The 16,302-nt window shown below is 44.9% G+C and overlaps 1 protein-coding gene across 7 annotated transcripts in view; it reads right to left on the bottom strand.

The window, feature by feature from the left end:
• EVL (Enah/Vasp-like) overlaps positions 1–16,302 on the bottom strand; it is a 146,541-nt gene that overhangs the window by 96,310 nt on the left and 33,929 nt on the right. The window contains exon 1 of one of the 7 annotated variants that reach the window (XM_083836554.1): positions 9,879–9,902. The exons of the other annotated variants lie outside the window; for them this stretch is intronic. Within the exon in view, the coding sequence (XP_083692680.1) occupies positions 9,879–9,883 (5 nt within the window). The 5' untranslated portion in view covers positions 9,884–9,902. Of the gene's footprint in view, positions 1–9,878; positions 9,903–16,302 lie in introns of those variants that run through there. 7 annotated transcript variants of the gene reach the window in all.

Genomic DNA, 16,302 nt, shown 5'->3' with positions numbered 1-16,302 from the left:
ATATGGAAACATTTTTTTAAAATATCCACTGTGGTTGATAGAGCTACAGTTCTGAAACAGCTCTGATGACATACAAAATGATAGAAAGCAGCACCTATGATACACCACGATTTACACAGATGTCCCTATTAGAACATGAGTTACTTTTTTTTAGATACTTTCATCCTTTAATTACCTACAGGACACCTGCGATTTTTAAATTAGAAACAAACATGGAAAAAAAGACCCACACACTCAGAAGCCAGAGAGACAGAGTTATGTCTGTGTTCTTTTGTCTCAGTGTTGGTAGAAACTACCACAGTGTTCCTTCCATTATAAAAATTCATTTTGTCTTTTCCACCAAGCCCAGCAGTTGTGTCATGTTCTACTTTCAACAACTTGTTCTGAAACAGAAAGGCAGCTTTGCTTTTAAAGAGGAATATGAAGGGATTACAGAAGGCTTTTCATGAGCATTACTCTGTAGTGAAAATCTGCCCTCCAATTTCATTGAGACGCTGTGACTGAATCCCTTCCAGCGTAACAATCTCTTCATCCACTCCCACAAACAGGGCTGGAAGATCTTGCTTTCCATGTCTAGAGCCAGGTGTATTGTCAAACCCCAAATATCTAATTTTTCTTAGCCTAGAGAAAGGAGGCTCAGGGGAGACCTTACTGCTGTCTTCAACTACTTTAAAGGAGGTTGTAGCAGGGTATTGGTCTCCTCTCCCAAGCAGCAAGCAATAGGACAAGGAGAAGTGGCCTCTTGCGGCACCAGGGGAGGTTCAGGTTGGATATCAGTAAGAATTTCTTCACTGAAAGGGTTGTGAGGCACTGGAAGAGGCTGCCCAGGGCAGTAGTTGAGTCACCATCCCTGGAGGCATTCAGAAGATGTGCAGATGTGGTGCTAAGGGATATGGTTTAGTGGCAGACTTGGCAGTGCTAGGTTGACACTTGGACTAGATGATCTAGGAGGCCTTTTCCAACCTAAAGGACTCTGTGACTCAGCCACCAGATTTCACTGCAGATTTGGCAGCTTGCTAAGGTACAAAGGCTATTCAGCACATAGTCGTGCTTAGGAATTATTTGTCTATTCATAGCACATCATTTACATTTCCTAGAGGTTGTGCTGTGTTTTTATTTCTTTTATAAGAAGTGTTGTTTTAGGCACAGTAGAGACTATAACAAAACGTTCAACATATTTTGAAAAATGCAACAGCTAGATGACAATTTTATTGTTACTTCGTAGATACATGACTGGAGCATAACTGGATCATCCCACCTGAACATATACAAATTAAAACTTGAATTGCTTTTTCCTCTTCTTAAGAGAACGACGGTGGTGGGTAGGTGGGAGAAACAAACACAGAGAGCATAAAAGGTCCCAGTATTTGGCTCAGACTACATCTTGATTCACTATGTTACAGCACTTTGTACCCTTTCCCCGTGACAACCTCAGCCCACGAGTGCAGGACCTACTTGCCCTCTGCCTCTCTATCCACCCCAGCACTGCAGGCAGGCCGGGCTGGCACGGTGCCTCGTAGGCAGCAGCAGTCCTGCCCTCCTGGGTTTGCTAGCAAACTCGTAAGAGGAGGGGGAGACCAGGGACAGTGAGATCTGGCTCCCCACCTGCCCTCACACCCACTTTTTTTCTTATTTGAGTCATAGTTCTGGTTTCATTTTGTCAGACTGAAGGGTGAATTTCAGGACAGGATGAAGCAGGTGTGTACTTTTGATACATCATGGTGATCTCAAGTGCGAACAACCATCCTCTAAATCTGATGGCTAACTCTCTCCAGCAACAGACATCCCTTCTGCATCAGGGGCATCTCTGAGGATCTCCCACGATGCCCCCATCCATGCCTTTTCCACACCCACCTCTTCTCCTCAGAGATCCCCTTGCCCATTTCAGACATTCATTTCACAGCAACACCACACACCCACACCAAAGCCAGCGTCCCAACCTGCACCCCACTCACGTTACAGACAAAGGCCTTCCCCTCTTCCCTAAGCCAAGGGATATTGACAGTTTCCATCAGTTTAAATAAAATTTTTAGATATGAAAGTGAGAAATAAAAGGCTGAGAAAGAGAAACTTAACAGCACGGCATTGTTGCGAGGTGCGTAGACTAACCCTAAACTGATAAAAATCTCTTGTTATTGTAAGAGGTTATGAACCCTCCCTACAGAGAAGGAAGTAAAATTTTACCTGAGGCTACAAAAGACAGTTCTCCCCCCAAGCAATCTTAGCCTTTCTACACATCAGGGCCTTTCTCTGAGGACTTCTCTGCCACTCTGTGTGCGGGTTTACCCCAAACACTGCCGCAGAGTGCACCAACCACGTTCCCAACGGAGCAGGGGCTCTACTGCCAGCCGTCTCTTTCTAGACGTGAAGCCTTTCTAGGTGCCTGAGGATCTTCTGGAGCTTTTCCTTTGGATCTGAGTATAGTAAGAACAAAAGACTTCTGGCCTACACAGCCTCATTTTTTCAATTTTGTTTAAATTATCTTGGGACCATCCCTATGACACTCCCAGAGTATCTTCCAGAAAGAGGGAAGGGAACAGAGAGGAGGATCTTTCCCCTCTCCCAGATGTGCACACAAATCATCCCCATCCATCCAACACGACTGGTGACACCTCTCGGGGACACGGTACGGGAGTGCTGTTAATGATTTGCCTCTTGGCTGAGGTGCTGCAGTCTTTGCTTGGGAAGAGCAGGTCAAAGAGGCATGGGAGGAAGCTCCTGCGGTTTGTGGTACTTCTCAGTACGTTTATCTAACTGATAGCTGGGTTGGGTTTTTTTGCTCTGCTTTGTTTTTGCTTTAATGAGCCTCTCCTGTCACACCACCAGCTCTGAAGGAAGTCTTCCTGCACGCAGAGCCCAAACTTTCCATCGCACGGAGACATCAGGCTCCACCGCTGGACGCCGCGCGCAGGTACTGCCAGCTGGCGACACCTCGGTGCAGACCTCTAAGCAGCACCCACTCCAATCCTCATTAAAACGACGTTTTCAGTAACATTTCAGTACCTCATTTGTAGGTGGCATTCACAGAACAGAAGTGCTTGGAGAACCCATTTTTCTAGATGTACAAGCACACAGCAGTGACAGCCTTTGCCTTAAGGACTGGTTGGGATGCGGGAGACAGCCCGAGGTGAAATAACTCCCCTGGTTAGAAGCCAGAATCAGGACCAGGAAATCTAGACTACCAAAGCTCAGACGCAGATCATAACCGTTTCTTCCTCTGCAGACCCTTTTCAAACACACCACAATGTTTATATGAAACCTCACCCCAAGCCCTAGTCATGTGGCAGAAGAAGGGGAGAGAGAAATACCAATAATAACAGGAGATGACTACAGTCCCCGAGTCATTCAGAGTACAAATTTCCACCATCTGCACACTGTATGTCCTAACAATCCACCTCCATAAAAAAGCAAAGCATTTTTTAACAATGCTGAGGATTAAACCCCAGTCAAATCTGACAAATAAAAGCTCATTCAGGAACCCTGATTTATTTCGTAGGGATTAATGACACTTGAAAGCAGAACAAACCACTGCACTACAATAAACAACTGGAAGGAGAAATCAACACATAATAGTAATTTATTTCTCTTGCTGAACAGCAACACCAAGAGACTGAGCTATTTTGGATCAACCCAATCAAAACCATCATTTGGGGCTATAACCAACATTTTGTTCGAATTAAACTACAAACACGAAGTGCTGCCTTCCAAGCGGGGATGCTTGAAAAGCGCTTTTCTAATAAAAGCGAGGGCTAGTTTCATAGGGGGGCTTGGGAGTGCGATTTCTCAACGCCTGTGGAAGCTGCCTGGGGTCTGCACCGCAGACCCATGTCCTGGCCACCTCTCTTCCCTGGCAGGAGGCGTCCTGGCAGCGGTGCTGAGCCTCCCTCGCCCCTGCCACACGCACACTTATCCCCCCGTGCGCCTGCAAAAGCGGTAAGCACACGCATTGATTTGTATCACTGATATTAATTCTGATTTCAATCAGGAAAATTAATTAATACTGGGTTTCCTGTGCTATCTATTTCCAGTTTGGTTTGCATTTCAGTTTTTTTTTTTTTAAAAGATGTTTTCCCAAAGGAAACTCTCACTGGTTAGAAGAAACTTGGTGCTGTCTCAGGTGATGAGGAGAATGCATTATTCGGTATCTAAACGCAGTAAGTAATTACACGGATTAAACACACCTTTATTCGAAACTTTAATTTTTACATTAACTTAGGCAAAAGTCAGTGGTGTGCATTTAGCAGATCTTTCTTTTTCTGGTTTTGATTTGCCATACTGCGTAGCGATATAAATTTGAATTTCAATTCAGAGCATACAAAAATAAGCTTACATAACTCCCTTACTGCTATCTAAAAATTAACTTTAAAAATATTACAAAATAGAGATTAAATATCATCTGCCATCACACTGAGCCGACAGACTAAGCCTGGTCTCCTCCTCAGCTTTAGAAGTAGCAGGTCTCCTTGATTACATTTTTATTCATAATTAGAACAGCAGGGGGAGGAGGAGGGAGGAAAAAAAAAAAAAAAACTTTCTGCTTTCTCCATTTAGTTTCCAAATTTTAAATTCACATTATTCAACCAATGCAGGTGAGATAACAGCAATGAATACAACCCTCTCTGTACTTCTGCAGAAAGAAGCAACGGTGGCTTAGCACTTAAATACAGACTGCCTTTAGCCAGAAGCACTGACTAATGCGTTCTTACATGAAGGCAGATTTTGACAACTCTCTTTAAAAGATATCAAACAAAAACAAGTGCACACTTTCATGCAGCCAAGCAAAGAGCTGTAGCACGCACTGACGAAGATTTTTACCCTAAAAAAAAATTTTAATAAATTGAGTTTACATATTACCTTTTCTATATTTGTGGTTTATCAAAGGTAATATTCAAACCCTAAATCCTTCTGATAGACTGGCATCTTCTACCAAATTCCCAGCCCAGGTGATTTTCCATATGACTTAGCTGTAATAATAGCACATTGGATAAAAGCTTTCTCCCTTCTTTCAGAATGAGACCTATACACTAAATTCAGCTCCGTAATTCACATTTACAAAAGCACTGATTTCCCATTTCAGTCATGATTTGCCACCTGCTGCTGCTCCTAACCAAGTATCAGGTAAAGAACCCTTCTCCCAGCTCTGAAGCTGCCTGGACACGTATTGACACGTGAAGAGAGAAGAATTATTTCAGCAGCTGTAGCAAGACGTCAAGAAGAAACTGCATCTCTCGCATCTCCTACCTTTTCCGAATGGCATTCGAGTGGTCAGGCAGCACAAAGACAGAAAGCAAGTCACGGAGCCTGACCGATGAAGTGCGGATGGAGTACCATGGTTTTATTGCCAAACAAATAACAAGACAGTAGACATGCTGCGGAAATTATATTTTCAGACCTGAAGGTAAAAGATGTTGCTTACAGGTTTTGATCGGAGCTGTAACACCAGCCAGGAGCCAAGCTTAAGGAAGAAGCAAGTTCCTCCCTCAGGGGACCTGTTGTTGATTCAGAAACCCCGTCCCCCTACCCTACCCTCACTCTGCCAAGTCCTGGCCCTGGAAAAGCAGTACATTTTGGCAACGTGCATGTTTTCTCTGGTCAGGGGTGCCCACGAGGAACGTACTGGGGTAACTACAAGCGAGGAGGTTTCTCCATAGTAGATCAGAGCAGCTGTAAACTATCAGCTATTTGCATCACCCATCCTTATATAAATGCTCTCGGTACAAAAAGCTGCCTGCATTTCAGTACTGACTCCAGCAGAAAATCTCTGGAAAGCCTAAGGGGCAGAAATTTTCCTTCCAGATCCACTGAAGGCAGCAAATAATCTAATAATGGCTTTCTCGGCCTACAGTTCTTCCAACACCTGTTCTTCCTACTGTGCTTCATATTTCAAAGCTCTTTTTAAATCAAAGTGCTATTTGCTTAAAGTCCTCATTTTAACCAAGCCTGCTGAGTATGCCATTAATAAAGTCCCGCTAACAGACATCAGGATAAATATAAATAATTGCAAACACTATTTAGCATCAATCTGAATCCCCAGTTAACCCTATTACCCTCTCCATTTGTTTCAAGACGTTTAGCTGTCTTCAGCTGCTTGCTCCAATCCAAAGATTCCTGAGAATGAAGCATTTTGCTTCTGATTTTCTAATTCTGCCGACAGCAGACGGACAACACCCTCCTGCTCACACCTCCTCCGCTGGCTCACAAGGCCGGCAGCGATTACCTGCGGGATGTGCAAGGGGGCTCAGCTCCACGGCCACGGCCACCGCCTGGCAGAGCCCTAACGTGTGCTTCTAGGACTTGTAGAGGAGTTTTGGTCTCACCACCAGCAGTAAATGCCCAGTCAGAGCACACAGCCCAGGAACAACACCTGCAAAAGGGCTGCTCCAGACTCGTGCTGCTGAAGCTTTCCATAACTTCACAGGCAGCCCAGCTTCGCAGGATCTCTCCCTCCTGCTGCGCCATCCCAACGCTCTCCCACGCAACTTGCTGGCCCCAGCACTGAGCTGCATTTCACACGTGCCATGGATGTTCCCCAGCCTCCAGCAGGTTTTTCAGCAGCCTTTTGCAAAACCAAAAGCAGATTTTGCTTCCTGGAATATCTAAGCGGTGAAAAGGCAAAACTGCTCTTGAGTTACTCCAGCCAAGGGACTGGCATGCCTGTAGGATTGCCAGTGGGGAAGGAGAAGCGGGATGGAGAAAGATGCAGCAGGAGGGTATGGGACAGGTTGCTGAGAGACAGCAAAGAAGGGGACAGTGCTTGTTAGAAAGAAAACAAGCTTTGTTTGTTTTTTTTTTAGTTTATTTGTCCTGGGTGAAATCCAGTGGAGGCTGGCCGACTTCCATTAGCCAAGCATCCAACCCACATCCAACCCATGTTCCGTTTGGGGACTGCTGGTTCATTCCTGAAGGCCTGGAAGACACCTGCTGGAGCTCTCTGCTAGCACAGCCAAACATTGCGTACCACTGAAAATATGCTTTGTTTGGTTAAAAGGAGACTTAACAGAGCGCAGGGCTTGTGGACTGATGTCAACAGCAGCAAATCTCTGTTTACCCAGACAACAGGTGCAAGGAAAGCAAAGGCGTTTCCCTCCCTCGGCACGTAGCACAGCGCTGGAAGCAGGAGGAAAGGGAAAAAAACACGGGAGGAGAGAAACACAGGAGGAGAGAGGGACGCCTGAAGGATCAAGATGGCCAAGGAGCAATTTCAACCTCCCTTTCTCAGCTCCTTGCTGTCCCAGAGCCTGAGATCCCACGCACACTCCTGACCATGAGATAAGAGGCAATGCTTTCTGGCAGTAAGCTGTTGCTTAATTATGTGTTTTAGGCAGTTTTCCAGTGCAGAAGTCTCCTCCTGGAGTGCACCCCAGCATCCCTCCGTCTCCACGACCCCGCTGTCCAGCCGTGCTGGATGGCTGCTCGCAGAGCAGCTGCAGCCCAGGGATCCCAAGCTGCGAGGAGCCCTGCAACACAGCCCTGCAGGCATGCGAGACGCAGCACAGCTGTGGGGAAGTGTGAAATGGGCGTCCAAAGCATGAATCACACATTCCCCGTGCAAGCTGCACACCAGGGACACAGCCCAGTCTTGCTTCTTCTCTTTTAACCACTGCATTCACTCGCTGTTACTTGGAGCTATCGACCTCACCCACCCCATGCAGCACGCCTTGCCTTGAGATAAGTCGTGCTGGTGGGCAGACGGTGTGTTTGGGAGGAAAGGCAAGGGGCAAGAAGACTCACCTTGCAAAAGGAGATTTTGTGAGTTTAGTTCATATCTCCAGCGTATTTGGAGGAAAACACACGTCCAGAGACTCCAAGTCTGGTCCTTTTTTGGACGCAATGCCAAGGAGATCCTGGTGCCATGGCTGGCAAATTGGTGACAAAACCAACAGCACGTGGCACAGAGTGGGAATGCTGATTGAAATAACAGCAAAAGTGAGGAGTTTCAGAAAGCAAGCACAGAGGCTGTGTGTGTGTCTTCACAACACCAAATACAATCCACTCTGAAACACATTACAGCAAGAATATGAATAGATGTTTAAATAGACTGTTGTCATCTAGTGCATCTCACAAATCTAATCAGAAGTAACCAATACTGCAGAAAGCTTGCCGTGGCATCAGAGGCAGCATTTAACAGTCCATTCACAAAAGCTATCAGTTTCCTTCTCCCTTTTTGGATGTCTTTAGCTGATGTTTCACATAAAGACTCAGGTCCTGTTCCTGTCCTAGTCCATACTCATTTCAGTCTCTGACTACACAGACACCTCTGTTTTCTGTTCCTCCTGTTCTCTCACCTACCACAACACCAAAATCTCCAGGGTGTTTCCCTCATGGGGCTGGACTATGGCAAACACAGCTCTGACAGTAGCTACAAAATGCCACCACCCCCTGGACAGGGCAAGCGTGCTTACCCAGCATCTACCACCTAACCTTATAACTACAGTGAGCTCCACCAGCTGGTCTGTGGGGTTGCCTCATCAGATCCAACTCATGGAGCAGGACCACAGCTGAGAAAACCAAACTCTTCATCAGAAGAGTAGTATTAAATGTTAGCTAAACTCAGCTTGATGAAGCATTGAAGATGTGTCATGAAGATGGTCGCAGAGCTTTTAAGCTCATGTTTTCAACTGAAGTATGTGCTCAAATCCTTTGCTAAACTGGGGTCCGTGTCCTGATTTGAATCCAGCTCCTCACCCAGCACTGAGCTCCTGGTGGCTAACCACTCAGCCAAAGAGCAAGACCAGCAGGCTGTGCAAAAAGAGAGGGTGAGATCTCCAGCTTCACAAGGACACAAGCGATAAATTCATTAGTAAATAGGAGGGGCTGAAACACAGATAGAATAGAGGCAGAGATGAATGTAAAAAAATTAACAGTAACGAGGACAATTTGCTGGCGAGTCCAGAAACCTTTATCTAAACCGCTGCTGCGCCTCATGAGGACGTTTGCAGGCAGAGCACAGAAGCAGTAGTACCGATTCATTTTAAGCAGGAGGACATGCAGGATATATCAGACACTCATTTAGACATGTACGCAGTTCAGGACTCGATGCAAAGCCTGCTGAAGCCAATGGGTCTGAGAATGGTGTTAGAAAACCAATTTTAGGAACCTGTCAAAATAATTTTACGAATGTATTTGTGATCTGTGACTGAATACAGCTAAATGAACTGGTTTTCCAAGTTATATTTATCTGGAGAATCTTTTTGACTTAAACACTCGCATAGCAGTAACAATGTTATCTAATTTTGGCAGTGCAGAACACAGTAGGATGACTAAAATTAGGTTTGCAAACATGCACTAAGAGACACAAGGCTTCCCATGACTCATCTACTTCTCTAACTAAGAGCGTCCCTGATAGACTAATGGGATCCTCACCAAGGAGGATCATTTTCTCAATAAAGGCAGAAGATTTAAAGCAACCGTGTTACAAGCAGTGAGAAGATCCTGTATTTGCCCTGAGGTAGCACATTCATTTCCAAGACATACAGCAATAGAAAACGTCTTATCTGGAGAAAGTACTTTTAAACGTTCTCCTGGAAAAGTAGTTAAATCTGAACAAATGTGCCAGACCCTATATATCCTCACCTCCTGCCACAGGTGGACTTAGCTGGAAGTCACGTTATAAAGAAGTATGACATGAATATGCAAGCGACTTTGCCCAGGAGGGGCAATCCAGAAGAAAAATGCCTAAATAAAAGCTGTTTTCTGAAGGAGAATGTCTCAGCCTTGGGAAGCGTTCACCAGTAGAGATCAGAGCATTTCTCTCTAGCAGCCTTGCTGTCCCCGTTTTTCACACAGGAAATCTGTTCTGCCCAGTCACCCCAGAGTGCTGGCACACAACTGGGAAGAAAACCCAAGCACCCCCAAACCCCTGCTCCCAATCCACTCACCACATCCTTTCTGAAATCCATCCTGACTCGAGGCCTCTGTAACAGAGGGGGAGGGAAGTCAGAATAAGTCCAGCAGTGTTCAGCTCTAAGATGCTGAAGGTGCTCAGATCAGTGCTTTCTAACCTCGTTCTTCAGGCTCGGAGAGCTCCTACGTGCCATGCATGCTTTGAGCTCTCCAAATGTTGCGCAAGACACAACACTGCCAGAGCAAGGCTTTTCTTATCAGTGCCTCTGGGACGGTGCAAGCTGGCAGACAGATTACAAGAACCTCAGACACAGGGGGCTCTCTGTGATTATACACTAGCAAATTTGGTCAACTAATCAAAACAACCCTGGGTGACGCACATCACTGGAGAAAATAAATTGTTTCACGAGACAACGATTGCAGAAGGACGAGTGTTGCACCTCTCAACAAGAAGTGCGACTTCAAGGTGTTGGCGTGCATCTCAGTTAAAGTTTCCCCAGCACTAATAAAGCTGTGATCACACCAGTGCAGACACCAAGGTCACCTTGCTGATTGCTATCTGTTGCCCAGAGGAGTTTCATACTCTGCACAGTCCCATGCTGCTGTAGACCATCGGTTGACTACTGGCACATAGGCCACTGTTTCCCCACGGGTGGACCAGCCCGACCAACTTCAGGTCTTACTAGCACTTTTAAAGGCAATGATTGAAAGGTGGTGGGCAGGGAAGGGAGGCGGAAATGACAGCCACAGGGCTAAAGTGACGAAATGATAGCTGGGAAAGCTTCAGGTGGGATAAAAAAAGATCTGCACCAAGGGAGGAGGTCTTGGAGGCTGAGATAGGGAAGGACACAGAAGACGACGGAGCGGTTTCCTACTTACAGGAGGATTCAGAAGCGTTAGACCAACCTTTCATGCCGCTTACCTACCTTCTGTTTCTGGCTAGATCCCTGGGTCTTTATTCCAGTCTTGCCAGCAAACTGGGCAGCCAACAGAGGGGATGGGAAAATACCCACAGTCGCTCTTTGTACTGTGCTCCCAAAACACCAACTACTCCAGTGTCCCCAGTCCTCCCTTCCTGCAAGTTTTTGGGTGCTTTCTGCAGGGAGCTGTCATCTCGGGGCCCAGGCAATACAAAACTGCCTTGGTCTTTGAACCTTCAGGGCAGGCTACAAAGAACTCTGAAGGCTGCAGTAGAGAACACACCTGTACAAGGCAGAGGAGGGTGAAATGAAGAAAGAACGCGACTGTTTAACTGGTTTGATTGTTGTAATCGGAGACACGGCACCGCTTTTTATTGTTGTAGGAACATGAAAAAGTTATACATCGCTCGCTCTCCCACCTTATATCCTGAAATATAACGGTACCAGCATTTCAGTTACTGGGAGTAACTCCATTTTCTTTGCAAGCAAAAAGTCAAGGAACTTGGTATTTTTAAAAATCAAAACTCAGATTAGAGTTGGCATTTAGAAGCTTCCAAAAGCAGCAGGCCCTAAGGCCAGGGCCTTTGCAGCCCCAAGGGCGCAGCTATGCAAGTTCAAATAAATTAAGTGCAAGGAAATTGCATAAATCTACCTCCTTTTCTGCAGCGGGGAGAGGAAGCCCAACACTTCCATGCTTCAATGGGCAGCCATTCCTGGAGATGAGTAAAATATTATAATCAAAAGGCCATGTTTCATAAAGAAATGCACTGAGGCAGCTGGTCTCCATCCCAGCTTAAAAATTCAACCTTACTTGTGCCTTTAGAGGAACAGGACCCTTACACAAACACATTACCTTCAGCTTTTTTTTTTTTTCTTATATCTCCTCACAGCCCTTCTTACGGCTGTAGATGAATAAAACCTCTTTGCATAGCCACCATCATTTCAGTTGCAGACTTACGCTGCAGTCTCACAGTGGGGAACAGAGTCCAGCAAGCCAATAAAGGCATCATTTCTTTCATAAGGAAGTGCAACACAGCATTTTCTGCTAGAAAGAAGGCTCTGTTGTTCAGCACCTTTTGATCGCATCCTTCTAAAAGCAAAATATCTGCCGCTATAATTAAGGGTAGGGTGCTTAACTGAATATTTCTTTTGTCAGCCATTCATTTTAAAATGATAATTTCTTGCCACTTTATGCCATTTTAATATCAGATTGCCCTCAACCAGAACATCTGTGTACTTAACCAGCTGCTTTAAACAACTGCCTTCTTTAAGATGAAGTCAAACAGATTACGTGTTTTACTATAGCCAAATTTCACTGCGAAGTTCATTCTCTCATGCCTTAGTTGTCAAGAAATGAACTGTCAATTCATTTCCAAATTAAAAAAAAGCAACAACAAAACCACACTTACTAAAGGGACAACAACTAGTGTCTTATAATTGTGATGAAGACTCAGTAACATTAAAAACTATTTCCATATTCATCTCCTTAATATTTGGTAACAGTTGCAAACATGCTCCAATAAACAGCCAAATTCAGTCACTCCACAACTGGCAGGAATGAGGGAAGAAGAGATCAGCTCCTGGGACACATAGGTAGTTGTAGCCTTGAATTCAACCTAGGCTCTGTTACTGTACCTTAGGCTTAGGATATTTATGTGCACGTTCAAAGCATGTCTTTGCATCTCTCAGAGCAGCAAGATGCAAAAGCTTAGTCAGGTATAAGAAGAGATAGGGCATTTCTTCCTCTGGAGCTCAACTTTCAAAACAAAAAGCTATCAGTTATCCTTGTGAGAGGGGATTTAAAATGTAAACTGAATGTAATGGGCACGTCTGCACAAGCTTTCAGAAAGCAGGAACTTATGCCCAAGCTCCACGATTAAGTTCTTTGCTTTCATTATTCCTTGCTATTTCACTGCTTCCTGAATCATAAGCCTGACCCAGGAAGACCCAGCACTGCCCAGAGAAGATCTCTAGCTATGCTAAAGGAAACACAACACTTTAAGATGGGACACGATGATGCCAACAGGAGCACATGGATTATTTTCTCAAAGGGAATTTTCTTTTTAGTGTTTGGAAACTCCCGCACCAGTGAAACTAGGCTGGTCTAGTATGGCATTTAAAACAAAGCACTTAAGAAAAAGAGGAAAATGTCAGCTATCCCAGATCCATTAGTTAATTGATTCAAAGCACGAAGACCATCAGCACCCAGCTGAGATGACAACAGTTACAGATTGTCAGCATAAGTCACAGAGCAAGGCTCAGCACTTTGAAAAATCCACTTTCATGTTTCGGGCATTTACTACAATCTGTGACCTTCTTAAATCCCCTGCATTTCCCAAAACTCCTCCAGCATCCCAATGGGCAGGTAGGTAGATCATGAAGGAAGTTATTCTCAGAGTCTCCCTTATCTGCACAGCTTTTACTACCCAGGCACAAGTAGCTCTTTGGACTTTTAAATACATCTTTCCCTGCTTCATGACACTGCAGTACAGACATTTCTGTGGTTTAGCTGCTATTAAAAGTCCCAAGTAGAGAGTTCAGCTAAAGCACAAAAAATGCTGGCTATCATACAACTCAGCACACAGGGAAGTCTTTTATAAATATGATGGATGAATACATGAGGACATGTGGGGTTAGTATAAATTAGGTTAGGATAAATTAACCAGAGAATGTTGATGTAGTATTGCTTAGGATACCTGTGTAAAGGCAGACTTCAGGTGGCTGTGTAAGTATCATAGGCACTGCATTATAAATATATTCCAAGGAGAATTTAAAGTAAACTTAAAGAACATGAAGGTTTTGGGGACACATCAGAGAAATACAGAACAGAACTTCTAAATGCATGCTACAAGAGGACAGTAGGTGATTTTGTTTGAAGAGGTGTGATTGGAGTTGAGTGAAACATCCCGTGTAACACTGAATCCTATTGCAAGCCAACTTCTGTCTTGACTAACCCCATGTTTTATCAGGGAGTTTATTTACTCCATCTTCTGAAATAAAAAGACATGTTCAAGCAATAAACCAAATTCAAAGCGCTTATCTCACCCAAACTCAGAGTCAGTACCTGGGTCATTCCCAAATTTATATTCCAAAACTGAAGTTGAATCTAATGGACGTTAAATCATGGGCCACATGCTGGAATAAAAACGATGGGATAAGAAAATGAAAGCTCCGTACACAGAACACTGAGAAAGCCAGATAATCTGTAAGTGCTACCCCTGTCAGCAGCTGGTTTAGGCAGAGACCTCACCCCATACTGGTGTACACCACCATGGCTTTATGTTCACAGACCAAGGTGGCCTGGTGCTGCTAGTCCCCAGATTCACCAAAACCGAGCAAGTCATCCGTAGCTGCTTGGCAATAGGTAGGCTAGCCTTCAGCTATCAGGGCAGGGAGAATCCACTGTTTCCTTCTGATGTCTTTCTTCACACATGCTTCCTCTTTCCTTTAATAACCTCCTGCTCTGTAACCAGCAAGAACACACCAATCTCTTATTTCTAGGTAACGAGGTCTAGGGCTGGCAGCAAGCATCATCAGCCAGGCCAACTGCAAAACCCCACTATGAAAAAAGAAAAATTGCTGTAATAAACCACAGTTTGGCCCACCTGGCTTGCTAAAGCTGCTTACACTGTCTGTGCAAAGTTCTGCTTCACCTCACCCAGCCCAGACAACCTATACATGGCAGTTCTTCATCTAGGCTCCCTTAAAACCAAAAGAAGGGAAAGTGTTTTTAGAGCATGCTTCATCTGCTTCTAAAGTAGGCAGCTAAAACAGGTCAGACGAATCACGTTATCAGCAGTTTTTTCTTGCCATTGGTTACACAAGGAGCCAACGGGGACCAGGTCATACGCAGACATTCCAAGTTAGGGGAAATGAAGCCTATCTCAGACATCTGCACAACTGCACCCACAGCGCTGCTTATCCTCCCATGGCTGAAAGTGGGGCTAATTTCCACTGCAGAAAAAAGAAGTAGAAGTCACCCAACCTTCTACAGACTGATCTCAGATTGGAATTCCCAACAAGGCAAGGCCTTTCTTCCTAACACTTGAATTAAGTAAATGGCTTGAAGGAGTTTGAGTCATGACTTCTATTCCCAGCGCTACATCTAATCTGGAATCTGACCTTTGGCATGTCATTTAACCTTAGTTTTCCTGCTAACTGCGAAGTAGGGATAATCATAACAATCCTGCAGGAATGCTGCGTCTTCGCTGATTAACATCTTTATAGTGTGCTGAGAATCCAGTGCCCCTCATAAAAACAGCGGTACCATTAACTACTACATGAGCTCCATCATGATTACTGTAACAAAGAGCACTTATCTGATATTTATCTTTGAAACAGCTGAACTTAATTTGCATGCACTCATTTTTGGACAGTCCTAAGTGGTATTTGCATCCTTATTTCTCTGGGATTTGTATCTTCTGTTCTGTCACTTGACAAGTTCACCACCATCTTGCCTTTTCTGTTGCCTGTTCAAGTCATCCACTAATGCAAAACATTCATTTCTTACTTTCTGCCTAAAGATGACTATATATAAGTATATAAAAGCCCACACATTCTGCCATTAAGTTTCCCAGACAAATAGATTTGAATTTCAGTAATGTAAACAAACCTGCAGGCTTTTGCCAAGTCTAATGGACAAATATGAATAATTCCTGCCTAGAAGCCACACTTGAATCACTGCAGACAGTGACTTGCACAAGAAACCAAAACCAAGCATTGCTGCCCCCATCTTCCATTCTCGCAAACTCCACCAAGGTAATATCCAAGAAAATACTTACGTAATACAAATGCTTCCATTTCAGTCTGAAAACGGCTTCCATTTACAATAGGAATACACACAAGACACAAATATATACATACTTATGGGCCTATATATGTGAATACGTACACAGAGTTATGCTGCAGAGGGAAGGCATCCTTGGCCCAGTGAGCCCCCCACCACCCGTGCTCATGGCACGAAGGACACTCTGCAGCAACAGCAACCAGCTGAGGGCTATGGAGACCACTTCCAGGCCAGTTACTCACCATCCCTGAGAGGGGCCATATTTCCCTGTCCCACATTTCCACCACAAAGCCGTGGTCACACTCAGCTCTGCTACCCCTCCTGGTTTAAACAGATGGGGTGGTTTAAGCAGACAGCCTCCAGCCCTCGCTCCTGGCTGCTAACTTCTAGCTCAAGCACCACTGTCAGATTTGATCCCCTCTCAAGGTTACAGGGGCTTTGGGTCTGCACACTAAGCACTGACTACAAACCAGATGACTGCTCTGGCCTTTATGCCCAAATGAAGAGCTCTCGGGGGGGGACACAGCTTTCCCTGGGTTGCAGCAAGCACTCCAAGGACACCCATACCTCTGCACTTGCCCACTATCTCCGTCCCTGCTTGCCTGAGCTTGCTTGGGCATCCAAGTAAAACTCAAAGTGACAAGCAACACCTGTTTCCACAGATATTTTCCACACCCAGCTACGTCTGATCCTTGCTTGATTTCCTCCTTTAAAGCTTAATCATGGTTTCAGTGAGCAGCCTCACTCAAGTTC

This window comes from Anser anser (genome assembly GCF_964211835.1).
Source record: "Anser anser genome assembly, chromosome: 5".
NCBI classification, from domain to species: Eukaryota; Metazoa; Chordata; class Aves; order Anseriformes; family Anatidae; genus Anser; species Anser anser.
This window is presented reverse-complemented; position numbering and strand designations above follow the sequence as displayed.